This window comes from Anas platyrhynchos, chromosome 9, assembly GCF_047663525.1.
Source record: "Anas platyrhynchos isolate ZD024472 breed Pekin duck chromosome 9, IASCAAS_PekinDuck_T2T, whole genome shotgun sequence".
Lineage (NCBI taxonomy): Eukaryota > Metazoa > Chordata > Aves > Anseriformes > Anatidae > Anas > Anas platyrhynchos.
In genome coordinates, this window is record NC_092595.1 from 23,017,775 (window position 1) to 23,030,292 (window position 12,518).

The 12,518-nt window shown below is 42.1% G+C and overlaps 1 protein-coding gene across 3 annotated transcripts; it reads right to left on the bottom strand.

Moving 5' to 3' along the window:
• Positions 1 to 969: 969 nt before the first annotated feature.
• Positions 970 to 10,866, bottom strand: LOC101801932 (thiamine transporter 2). Of its 3 annotated transcripts, none has more exons than XM_072042372.1 (6): positions 10,597 to 10,866; positions 7,802 to 7,964; positions 6,644 to 7,463; positions 5,016 to 5,208; positions 3,153 to 3,294; positions 970 to 2,249 (listed from the first exon to the last, which is right to left on the bottom strand). In XM_072042372.1, exons 1-6 carry the CDS (start codon positions 10,629 to 10,631, stop codon positions 1,971 to 1,973), a joined length of 1,632 nt encoding a protein of 543 aa, XP_071898473.1. In that variant the 5' UTR covers positions 10,632 to 10,866; the 3' UTR covers positions 970 to 1,970. The 3 variants fall into 3 exon arrangements, with proteins under 3 accessions (XP_071898473.1, XP_005025534.4, XP_071898474.1); XM_005025477.6 differs by having other exon boundaries at positions 970 to 2,266; positions 10,597 to 10,860; XM_072042373.1 differs by lacking the exon at positions 7,802 to 7,964 and having other exon boundaries at positions 10,597 to 10,712.
• Between the last annotated feature and the right edge of the window lie 1,652 nt (positions 10,867 to 12,518).

Below are 12,518 nucleotides of genomic sequence, written 5' to 3' on the forward strand. Positions count from 1 at the left end.
CATCTTGCTATTTTGGATGAAATCTGATTACTGGGTTAACGTTGATTTGCAGCTGAAAACTCAAGGTAACATGAGGCTTTACCTTTCTTTTGCTGTAGTTTGTAATTTCACTGCGTCACGTCCTTCCTGACACTCCTCAGAGCTTCCCTATCCCTCCTCCGCTCCCGAATGCTCCTCCAAAATCCCAACCCCATAACCTTTTGTAGAGGGAGAACAGGTATCCAAATATAAACCGTATACATGTTTAAAGACTTTTCTGAAGACAGGGTTCTCTATAGCTGAAAACTGAATATATTGTCTGCTTGGTTCTTCTGCTCTTCAGTGGCAATACAGAGAAGACAGATTTGACCAGTTCAGAACTTTTACTGTTTTTTTATCAATTTTAAATACTAAGTTTTTTTTTTCATTTAAGCACAAATTCTAGTTAGCTGCCAGTCCAGAACTTGCATCTGTGTTTGTAAGTAAAAGCCTCAAAAGAGGTTTTCTATTCATGAGGTAATACAAAGTAGTCCATGCTCTATTGGACTTCTGTCCCCCAGGCAGGAATGTTATGTAGGTAGTTCTGTAGTAATACAAGGTAGTGCTTAGTGGAGGCTAAGTACATCTGCTTTTACATCTGCATTGGTTAAACAGTTGTGCTTAAAGACAGTTTACAACTGAGAACGTCAACGCAGTGTGCAATACTAGATAAAATGACTAGAAAATGAGCTGGGTTCATTTGGGCAAGTCCTACTGATTCTTGTGACTTAAAGCAAATTCTCTCCTGCTTAGTCTTGCCTCTAGATAGTTTGCCTACTTCCAGTATATGACAATTGTATGAAAAGCACAAATGTTTGTACAGATAATAACTTTTCTCCACAGGAAACATATTTATTCTGCAAATGCAAAGTATTTTCTATTTTTATTAGTGATATGTAGGTATTGCAAGCTTGAAGCAAGCTGCAGTACAGAAATAACTTTAACATATGGGTATGTTTTTATATTGAACTATGCATTCACTATGCAAGCTTTTTTTATAATTTTTTCTCTTCCTGGACTGACTGTCCTTTAAGTCTTACAACTAATTTAGTTTAGCATAAAGTCTCTTGCTAAATTCTGAGATGCTGACCCTGACAAATCCTTGGCCAAGATCAGTGAACCTCCTCATCTGCTGAGCAAAATTGCATGACGCTAGTTTTTTTTTTTTTTTCCTCCTCATTTCAATTTTAAATCTTCCTGTTAATCTGGATTCCTATGCAGAGTCGCTCAAATTCCTCAACAACATACTTTTTCTGGGTTTAGTCCGTACTACTCAACCTCTTTTTGTTTTTTCTCTTCTTCCTGTTGAAACAGGAAGACAGTCTTAAAATATTAATTTTACTGGAAGCACAAAGAAATGAGTGGGGAAGGTTCATTTTTGTTTTGACTCTGAAATGTTTACCTTTCTGGGCTGAAATTGCTACGGGTTCAGTGCAGTGTTTAGGTTGCAGTTTTCAAACATGGGCCAAACAGCAACTGTGGCCTAGCAGTGGCTGAACCTTCTCAGACAGGTCGTGCAAGCCCTGTCTTTTCACTGTTGTATGCAAAAGGTGTGCTTCTGAGGTGGGCTTTCACCCTCTGAATCACCTGTATTTAGGCAGGAAGGAACATCACAACGCAAATGCAATACCTTCTTCCTGTGTTCAGAGCAAGGTTCACACAAGGAGGGCAGTAGCCCTGTGGCCCGCGTGTATGAGCAAGTGTGTGTGGAAGCAGCTTGGCGACACTGGTTGCAAGAGCCAGACCAAGCAAGGCAATGAACTTGCATCTTTTTTGTGCGCAGTGGGATGCCAAGGTGGTTGCTGTGCTTTTTTGATTATAAAGTATTGCTGTTAAGCTGTTTAAAGGCAAATAAGGAAAAATCTAAAGCAACTTATCCTTTATTCTTGGCTCGGTGCCATTCTGATGATCATTCTTAGCTGGCATATGTTGTAAGGAAGTGCTGTAATGATTCAGCATAGCTTTTCAGGGCTGTGTTGTACGTTCCTCTTGCATTGCTGTTCTCTGTATGCTGCAGTAGGAGCTCTTCTCCCATGAGAGCCAGGCCACGTGAGCCTTTGCTTGACTCCTACAGCCGGGTCGTATAGCCAGTCACAGTCTGCTCTTTTGGTTCGTGTTCGGCAAGGTTCAGCGGCTCTTTCCATGATCTTGCTATTTTCCTTCTGCATTTGCTTGAAAGAAGCATGCAAATGCTTCTGATCAAGAAAATCCCAGCTATGACTGCGAAGTAGCTGCCATAAATTAAAAACTGGAGATGAGGTGGGAGAAAAAGGCAAAAAAAAAAAAAAGTGATGAAAAACACATGGTAGGGAAACACTGTTTCTCCTGGAGACAGACACTATTTTGTTTACTTATATCCTAGCACAATTTCTCTGTTCAAGTTCTTGCTTTGTGTTTAAGCAAAATCTTAGCTTTCCCAGCAACCAGCAGGTCTCTGAGGTACGAAGAACTGCCATGTTGTTTCTACTCCCTGTGCTTCCTAATAACCATCAGAGGGGGAAGGGATGGGAACAGGATTTTTTCTATTGCAAAATGTAGAAGTAGTTTCACTACCAGCATGCCCATTACTCACATAGTCATGAATAATGCAAGCGAAGACTGTCCTTATTTTTTTTTTTTTGCTCTTACTTGCACATTTCACTGGTGTCACCACACTGGCTTCAGTAAATATAACATGAATTTGTATCGGTCTTTCTGACAACAGTGGCAAGCCTATTTATGATGTCTGTACGTGTTTATGTTCTTAATCTTAAAGATTAAAGGTTAAATCTTTCAAAATATCTTTTGTTGTCTCCATGCAGAATATCTGAATAGGTTTAGTTTTCTTCACGTCCATAGGAGTAGGAAGTTGTCCCAGCTTCTCAGACACCGTCTGAGAAATTGCAGAAGTCAGTAAATGTCTGTTGACTTCAATGTGAGTGGAATTGCCTTGACTGAAGCTATTGGCACTGATGTGAGATAGGATATCCCACGCTACTTTATATGACCAAACCATGGGTGGAAAGATTTTATTACTCACCTTGAGATACAGACCAGGTTTGTTCCTGGGCTGCAATTAGAAGTGATTTTTCTTGGTAAACGTTTGAAAATGAATCAGCTAGTCAGTGAAATGGAAGCAAATTAACAGTACATACCTGAGTCACTATGTTCAGTCCCAGGCCTCTTGAATCCACTACGACTACTGTAAGGATTGTCTGAATCACCAGTGCGATGAAGTTGTTCAATCCAAACATCAAAGCGTAGCGCTCCATGCTCAGGTTTACAGCGATCTGGAACCTAAGGTGAGACTGGCTGTCAGGTACTTCACACTGGGTGGGAAGCTGTTGCTCTTCATGTGGTTGATAGAGAAACGCATCATAGAGGTGATACCCGAAGGGTGGGCTAAATGGCGCTTCATCTGTTTGATTGCTCCCAGCAGGGTCCTGACTACTGGAGTGCATTTCAGTGACTTTGTACTTGTCTGTGTTGCTTTTCCAAACCACATCAGGTGATCAGAAGATTGGATCTTCCTTTTCTACCTTCAGACTGTGCTGATCCCAGGCAGATGGCCTGTGGTTCCCTTTTTGGGCCTCAGAAAGCTTAGCAATATCAATAGGGCTTTTTCTGAGTGCTCGAACACTTGTTCACTTGGTCTTGTGCCAGACTATAGCAGTGCCATAACTGTCTTGAAGAGTTCAAGTTGGACATAAGGGGTAGAGGGGAGGGAATACCTCACAGGGAAATAGAGCGCTGGGTTAAGTTTTCCAGACGGGTTATGAAGTTCCCATGGCTATAGGCTTTGAAGGTTTGGATGGACAAAACCATCACCTGATCTGGCATTGGCAGTTCTGCCCTGGCTGGGAGGTTGGACTTCAGTGGTCACCATGGGTTTGTTCTAATCAAAATTTTTATGAAGTGAATCACTTTCTGCTTTGTGGCTTAAGAGTGGAGGTAGAATGCAGTTTATTCTTGTCAAGAGCACACAAATTTTTTATCCTTGCAATATCTTTTTTTGACAGTAATTGGAATATCTATCTTAGCGATATTTACCTCCCAAGTTTCTATTTGAACAAATCTATCTGCTCTTCCTTCAATATGCTTTGCACTGACTTTCAGCAGGGCTCATTTGTGCAAACTTTTATTCTTTTTCTATTGAATATATTGAAGTAGTTCAGGTATTATCCACTATAATGCACTGAAAATCCACCAAAATATAAACTGGATTCAACTGACTTCATTCAAGATGGATTCAACTGTCTTCATTCAAGATTCATCTTGTCATGAACTGCAGTTATAGCAGTTTTTAAATTATCTGAGTAATCTTGTTTTTGACACAAAAATGCATCTAGTATTTTTGTTAATGAAATAGTATAGTAAAACTTTGAGCTAGTCTGAAGGCATTCTGACCAATGCAATAAGTGGGAAAATGTGTTGTTTATATTTTTTCTATATCTGACAACAAAATAGCTTGATCTCATTTGAGGTCATCTGCATTTAAATGTGCTATGCTATTATATTTTGTTTACACCATAATGTCATTAAAGATGCATGTATAAAGTTGTGCTGGGGAATGCTCATGGCAAATCTTTTTCTGCTTTCACATAGTTCATAGCTTGAAAACTATCAGCAAGGTGGTCAAGACATAAGGGGATATTAAAAGATGGTTCTTGATCTGCTTTTTAAAGATGGTTGTGTTGTCCCCACATCTCCTATGCCAGTGTTTTTGCACAAGGAAAGTAACTTATGTTTTGCTGTTACCATTGCCTGTAATAGTAAGGATACTTTATATGTTTAGCTTCTGCATAGGCAATTGTTCAGTGTTCTTTTGATAACTTATGGCTGTTTAGAAGGATGAAAACAACATAAGTGGGCATTTAAGTGTCCTTATCTTTACCTAAACAGTTACGTCTACTTTTAGATCAGCTATCTCTTGAGTAAAAAGAGGAATGCCCAACGTATGCTTAAAGTAGGGTTAATATTACACACGTAATGGTAGCACTGTAAGGGTTTATACTTACGTTGCTATTGTTATAAGGAGCATATAGCTTGCCTTGAAAATGAGGTAGCCAGCATAACATGACCAGATGTTGGTAGTAAAGTGCATGAGGAAGAGAGAACCAGCATCTATTGTGGAGAATATCCCTAATGCCAGTTCTCCAAAAAGGTCCCAGTTCACTTTCACATATGCCACCATGAAAGACGTTACCGAGCCTAGAGAGGGAGGAAAAAAAAAAGTAAATGTTGCATCTGTTTTGTAGCCTGCATCACCAAGTGCCACCCTCACATACCAAAAGGCAACACTGAATAATGAAGAAGACTAGTTCAGAAACTGTGCAGACGACTGGTCATTTTTAGACAACAGCATAAATTATCTGCAATTCCTTTCATATTATTTTACTCCACTTTTTGGATAAACCGTCTTGTGGAAAGATTCCTTGTTATCTGTGTAGTACCCAGCAAGCTCAAAAGGAACAATTCTTCCAAATCTTTCCAGCTTTTATTGCTTACTAGCTTGGTTGTATAGTAAGCCAGTTACCTTTTTGGTTAATAGATTAGCTCTGTGCAGCTCATAAAGGGACTAAACTACCAAAAAAAAAAGGGGAGGGGGAAAGATAACTTCTGTGAATGTACTCAAGAAAATGAAAGGATAAGCAGTATTTTCTTTTGGTGGGTCTGCTATATAAAGACATCTGCTTTGAACGTAAGCCATCAGAGTATCCATTTATGGGTCTTGTACAATTTTAAAGCCTCTACAGTGAGAACTAGGTGATTCCAGGAGAAAGGAATAGGCACTATAGGAGTTCCTTCTAATGCATGAGTCACTTGGTCTGTATTAGCTGTCTACCTCCAGACCAGAGTAACTTTTAACAAATACTTAGAAGTATCTGTTTCTCCTTAGTGACAGGAATGGTAACTTGAATGGCCAGATGCAACATAGACATACTTATTTTCCCTGGTGGATCACGCCCCAATGTCTTGTGCAAGTCCTCCACAGCAGCACAATGAGAGTGTGGAACACTGCCAAGTAAGGCAGTGTTTTGCCTTTGGATATCTTTGCTTATATGAAGCAGGCATCTGCTCCCACTGCAAAAGAATATGGTTAACATCAGTAACATCGTGAATTCAGTAAGCATTTTTTCCTGCAAATCCCCATATCTTGGAATTGCTGAAATTCTTTGCTTCCTGCTGTGCAAGAGCAATTTAATAGAGAAAGATCTTAATGAGAGGTTTAAGTTCTTGTATAAAATATTTATGGAAAAACTCATCTTTGTAAGCTGCTACTATTGCTATGGGAACTGTTGTGATGCTTGCTGGTGGGATGGGAGGCAAGATAAAAAAAAAAAAAAAAAAGCAAAAACTTGCAAAAGAAACATGAGTGCCTCCGAATGGATCAAGCAGCTGGATGGAAGGTCTGTGTGATGTGTAGGCTTCTGTGTGCTGGCAGGATAAAGGTTGGTGCCCCAGTCATACAGAAATATAGCATAGCTCATGTTTGAACTGTTTTGTACATCAAAAAACTGGATCTTGAATGCACAACGCACATACTGTTTCCTTGGGGTATCTACAATGGAAAGGAACTGCAAAACTGTGCTAAAGTAAAACTTTGGAGACTACCTTTGTGATTGATGCTTAGACATGAACTTACTCAGGAAAGTTGCTATTGCTTCAACAGCTCCATTGTACACTGCAGAGCTGTGGGAGGGGGCTCTGAAATCCCACAGCACTTGGATGTAATTCACAACCTGATTGAAGCCTGCCGTAGCCAAAGCCCACCACAGGGACCAGTAAAGCAGCTTCCGAGAGCTGTAGCAATCCCTCAAGTCCCTGCTGAGCTGCACCAGTACTCTGAGCATGTGGTTTTGGGGCTTGGGCTGTTCAGCCTGCTGCTGTGGTGCTGGCCCCGTGTCAGCAGCTGCGCAGTCCTCGTCCTGTTGCTGGCAGCTCGGCGGCCTGTTGGAAGCGAGCGTAGCCACAGCTTTCTGTGGTTGCGGGAGGGTTTCCGAGACCCCTTTTTTATGGAAGAACATGCTCTTCTGGGGCATCGGCAGGAGAAAGGAGCACAGGAATGCCAGGGAGACGGAAGCGAGGGTAATGGCGTTGAGGTGGAAGTAGGACACGTCTGCCAAGGAAACCAGCAGCTGTCCCAGCACTGCGGCAACTGTGGCCGCAACAAGGGTGATGCTCCTGCAGTAGCTCGTCACTCGCTGATAGCGATCGGCGCTGACGACGCTGTAGATGTAGGCGTAATAGGCGACCTCGGTGGCTGTCACCATCCCGTAGAAGAATTCCATCACCTGCATGGCCACCACGCCGTGAGCGAAGAGCAGCAAGAGCCAGGTGACGATGTAGCTGATGCCCTGGAGGAGGAGGACGGGCTTGTAGCGCACGTAGTCTGTGATCAGGAAGACCGGGAGCAGGAGTGCGAGGTAGGAGTATGTCCAAACAGGGAAGATCTGGTTGGTAACCTACAAGAGAAGAAATGTATGTAATTCCTCTTTGGGGAAATAAGCTGATTTATTTTAAATGGCTTTACAGAAGGGAAGAATTCATAACATCCACAACCATGCTGGTCTGAAGCACCATGAGTGTGTTGAACATGCTACTGAATTTTAAATTTTAGAAACCCTGTTATATATTTTGAGTCTTTTACTTATACTACCTACCGCAAATTGTAACCTTCCCAAGCTGGTTACAGTTTTGCTTTTTTTTTCTCCACCTTTGTTTTTCTTTAAAGGCTTTGTTTACAATTTTACTTTTGATTTTTGGTGCTCCGTTTAAAAGAAAATGTAGAATAAAACCATACCTCATCTATTGTCAGATTTTTATCTGGTCCTGTTAGATAAGGGGTTAGAAAAGGTTCTGATGGCTTCATCATGTTGAAGAATCCATAGAGGCAGAGGACCAGGGTGGGGAAAGTCCAAGTGTTTCCTTCTTGCTTCCAGCAGCCCATGATTCGTGCAGCAAAGCTGGGGAGGAAGTCTGTTAGATGACACTACCCATGCAAGCACAAAGATATTTTGTAATTGTAAGTTCTGTTTTGTGGTTTCTAATGCTAAGGAGTGTTCTTTAGAGGTTGGCAACTGGAAAGCATTTTTCTTCACTTTAAGTGGAAAGCTTTCTGTACATACATCTCCTTGTAGACAGGATATAAAGAATGACTTGAAAGATCTTTGAGTGGGAGACAAATTACACCATCATTCATTCTGTGCTGGCCAAGCTAGCCACTGGGGAAGCCTTCCTTCATCTAGGAAGGCTTTTTTTCCCTGGAGATTGCAGAGCACTGAGATGCCCCCCCCAAGCACCATGTTGATTAACAAGCATCTAGTTCACAATCACTGTTTTTCTCCATGGCCTCCTAGATGTGTGTGGCTTTTCTGTTACGGAGAGCTAGAGCCTAGCAAATGTGGTTCACTAATAAAAACAGAAAGGATGTCAAGCCAGATTCTCAGCTGGAATTTATTGCTTCAGATTCATCAGAAGTCCAGTTTGGATGTAGGCCTTCTATATTCAGTCTATAAAAAACACATTTGTGGTTACTAAAAGTAATAGTTCACATTAAAATGAAATGAAGCAGATATTTGGGCTCTTTTCTCTAGCTGAGACTTATGAAATAAATTAAATCTTGGTGCAACTCTTCTGGAGAGAGCCCAAGAGACATCAAAATGGGTATGATGGGGGCATGCAGAGGAAACAGTGTAGGCTGTACTCCATAGTCATGTAGGTGTAGGCAATATCAGGAATCTAAACTTTCAGGGTTTATCTTCTGGAGCCCTCTGGACTGTTCCTGTTGCCAGCTGGTGTTGCTGTTACTCTGCAGATGTCCACCTACTTCCTGGGAACTCTTTTCAGGCAAAATATTGTTCTAATTTTAAAGTAGTATTTTGGGAGGCAGTGTTTTTCCTCAACTTTTTAAAAGATGAGTTAAGATCTACCCCAAAATAAACGTTCATGTAGCTGTTGACTGCATCACTCCCTGTAGGTTGGGTGGAGGCTCCTCTTGTTAGGGTGCAAGGTTACCTGGGATGTGATATATGAAGTATAAGGTAGCAGTTCTTCTGTACCTTTTAGAAGTTCATACCACGAACGCATTTTGCTAATGATACTCAAAGAAAAGGTTCAGATGAAAAGGAACTTGAATTATTTCATTTTATGCTATAACTTCTGAAACTACTGCCATTACAGGATTTACAGCAGAAATTAATCTAGCTGTATGTCAACTCTGCGGCTTGAACCACTAGAGGGCAAGATGACCTCAGCAAAGAAAAAATGTGACTGGGACACATTCAGAGCACTCAAGGAAAGGCATTTCTGCCCCTCCTTCATTCCCTGTTGTTGCAATAGTTTCTGCTGCACATAAGGAGTTGACAAGGACTAGTTTTGGCCCTGCCTAGGATCCTTCTTGCTTAGTCACCAAAACATCCTCTCGCTATCCTTTCATAGGATAATCATTAATGCCTTATAGCACCCTAATGCCGTATGAACTCTTAAGGTGATACTGAAAGGCTCTGAGACAGGCGCTAAGAAGAGGGTGGGTGAAGTGCATCTCTAGCACTTTAATATCCATCAGAGGTCCATACTAGCTCTGTAATTTAACCAGGTTGCATTTGCCCCTTGCCAGATTAGATTCTCAGGTTACATCTGCTCCTGACTCTTTCAGGTCTTGCTGTGCTCAGTCTACAGCGGGCAGGCTCTGTGGAGTGAAAGTGGCAGGTTTCAGGGACCCTTTCAAAATATCCCATGTCTTGGGATGCAAGCAGGACATGGACAGACTTCTAGGGAGGCTGGAGGCTACTGCATGCCCAGGGTCTCGGAGAGCACTGGGTGCTACACCCTGGCACTGGCCCTTGGTGGCAGGGCTGTGCCATCAGCTGCAGTGATCTGTTTCAAACTGTGTACAAAAAAACTTCAGGAGCACCCTGGTAAGTGCATCCCTCCATTCCCAACACATGCGTTACTTGGGGTTAGACACACAGCTCTGTTCTGGAGATTTACTAGTGGAGGCACCTGTGCTAGACTTGCAGATATTTTAGATGAGAAGTTTCCCACCTGATTTGAGCAGCTGAGCCAAGAGGTGCAGTGGGCTGAGGGTGTGAGGTTGTGCAGGGGCAGCCTGCTCTGCCCTTGGGGAGCCAGGAGGTGGGCAATAACCTAACCACAGCGGGGTACGTGCCCACCTTGCACCCCAGCACTGCGGTATCAAAGGGCTCTGCTGCAGCCCTAGCTCAGCTCTGCTGGCCACTGCTGTCATTGTCACTTTCTGCATTTACAACCACAAACAGTGAAATCTGTACCTCGGTGCTGAAGTGGAAGGCAGCCAAATTTTTCCCCTTCATTCACCCCTTAGGATCACTTTTTTTCTTTTATAACTAGGTTTTTCTTCTCTTTTGGTGAGATGGTGGGATGCCTTGTTGTCCCTCTGTGGAAAAATCTGTTTCTTGTTTTCACTGCATGCTCCATCAATTCTTACTTAGCGCCAGAGCCACCCACTCTTCTCCCACAATCATCATTTAGCCCCCAGTTCCCCACTGGACTGTTCTCTTCTCTCCTCCCTCTTTCCCCTGTTGCTGCAGGATTTCTGAAGCTCGTATATAACCATACCTTGTCTGCTTGAGCTCCTCCTTTCCCGCTTCCATGGATAATGTCCTCTTTTAGTATCTCCAGTCTCTTCTGGCTGTCCTCTCTGTGTGGCAGCTACTGGACTGTATTTATTTTTTGTGCTTTTCCTGTTCTTCTGGTATTTCAACTTGTTCTAATGACACCTTTTGAAAGCATTTCCAGCTGGCTCACTTTCAGCACCCTTAAAGGAACAGCCAGACAATCCTGGCCTCTTCTTGCCCAAAGGCAGCAGTAAATCAAGACTGATACCGTGATTTGATGCTTGACTGGCACAAAAGCAATAGGGCTAATCCTGTTCCAAATATCTTTGGATCTATTTGGCAGGGTGTGTGGCTTGGGAAACTGCTCCATGTTAAGGATGGAACAGTACCCTATGCCTGAGTAATGGCATAAATAAGGGAGAGCAAATGCCAGTGTTGTAAGGCTTAAATGTTTTCTCACTAAATACCTTGTTTTGTGACATTCTGTCAGCTTTAAAAAGTAAAATGCTCTGCCTCTGTTTTGCTCTTGGTTATTAGCATACTTCTCAAATCTTTTGCTTAGGGAAAGGTCTCACAGCCCTACTGATGATGGAGATGATCCTATAGTCATCCATGGAAGTTCCTGTGGGGGTACAAAACAGTGAGGAGTGCAATTTGGAAGGCACAGATACACATGGAAAGTATGTACCTGGGATCTCAGATCTCATCCCCACCCTGCTGCTTCCAACATGTAAGTCTGGAATGAGGGATATGATAATTTCTTAGGAATGTGCCCAGTACAATAGGAAAGTTACTGCTAAGCTACCTTGATCACTTCAGAATGGGAGACATATGCATGAATAAGAAAAATACAAGAATTTTCCTATAAGTCAGTAGTATGCCTTTAGCTGTGGTGTCAGCCTGGCCACATTTTTGCAACGTATTTGCCTTCTCAACACTCAAAGTTTTGGGATAAGTGATGTTAACAAAGTGATCCCTGCACACTGCCTTTATCAACCATAAATTCATGAACCATAAATCCATCTAATTCCTCTTGGGACACTGCTGTGTGCTGTGGATGAGCTTTAGCGATCGTATGTGAAACTAATGTGTGAAAAGGGTGCGATAATTCCTTTTGGCACTTTCCCAGCCATCAGACGCTCTCTGGCACTTATTCTAGAGCTATCTTGCTCTAATTCTCTGCATGGTTAATTGAATCTATAGCAATAGGAAATGACAGCTCATTTGAGACTGTATACCTGCATTTGATTTTGTTCTCAGGGACTCTCACTAAAATGAAGAGAAACTGTTGAAGTGCATAGTGTTTCTCAGGGTTTGTATTGACTTAACTGAGGTAAGAATCTTACTCAAATTTCTTGAAACAAACAAAAAAGCTGTTTTTCCTGTAATGTAATCATGAGAGAATGATTTCAGTGCCTTCCAGTTATTTTTTTTCTGCTTTCAGATTCTTTCGTCCTCTATTAGATTTTTTTTTTTTTTTTAAGCACTCCATAGTCCATGTCTGTTGTACCTAAAAGTCACCCTTCTTCAGTGATTCATATCTGAATGCCAAATGGAAGATAGCTAAAATACAATGGCCTTGTGTAAGTATTTGATCAGGTTATGCCCTGTGTTATAAGCTGCCTGCTGCAGAGCTTGATCACTGGGTTTGAAGGGGACCGTGCTCTTCATGCTGAGTTTGAACATAGTCTGGTTGGAAGCAAGTGTTCTGCTTAGGCGGGTAGGCTGGGGGATATGCTTATAGCTGGCATCCAAATTACCTTTCCTTGGGAAAGGGAAGGCGTGAAGGCCTAGAGAAAAAGTGAGTTTTGTAGCAGCAGCATATCTTAGAGTTTATATAAGGTGAGCTGTAATGCATCAAGGAGATGGGAAAATGCTGGGAAGGGAAGGGGAAGAGAAGGCAGTAAGTGAACAAGGCTGCAA

Excerpts from the sequence above, each read along its gene's own strand:
- LOC101801932 (XM_072042372.1), bottom strand. The coding sequence starts at position 10,631 with ATGGAAGCGGGAAAGGAGGAGCTCAAGCAGACAAG. Across the intron at positions 7,464-7,801 it reads AAAATCTGACAATAGATGAG|GTTACCAACCAGATCTTCCC; the intron begins GTATGGTTTTAT and ends CTTCTCTTGTAG. Across the intron at positions 2,250-3,152 it reads GACTGAACATAGTGACTCAG|CTACTTCGCAGTCATAGCTG; the intron begins GTATGTACTGTT and ends AATTTATGGCAG.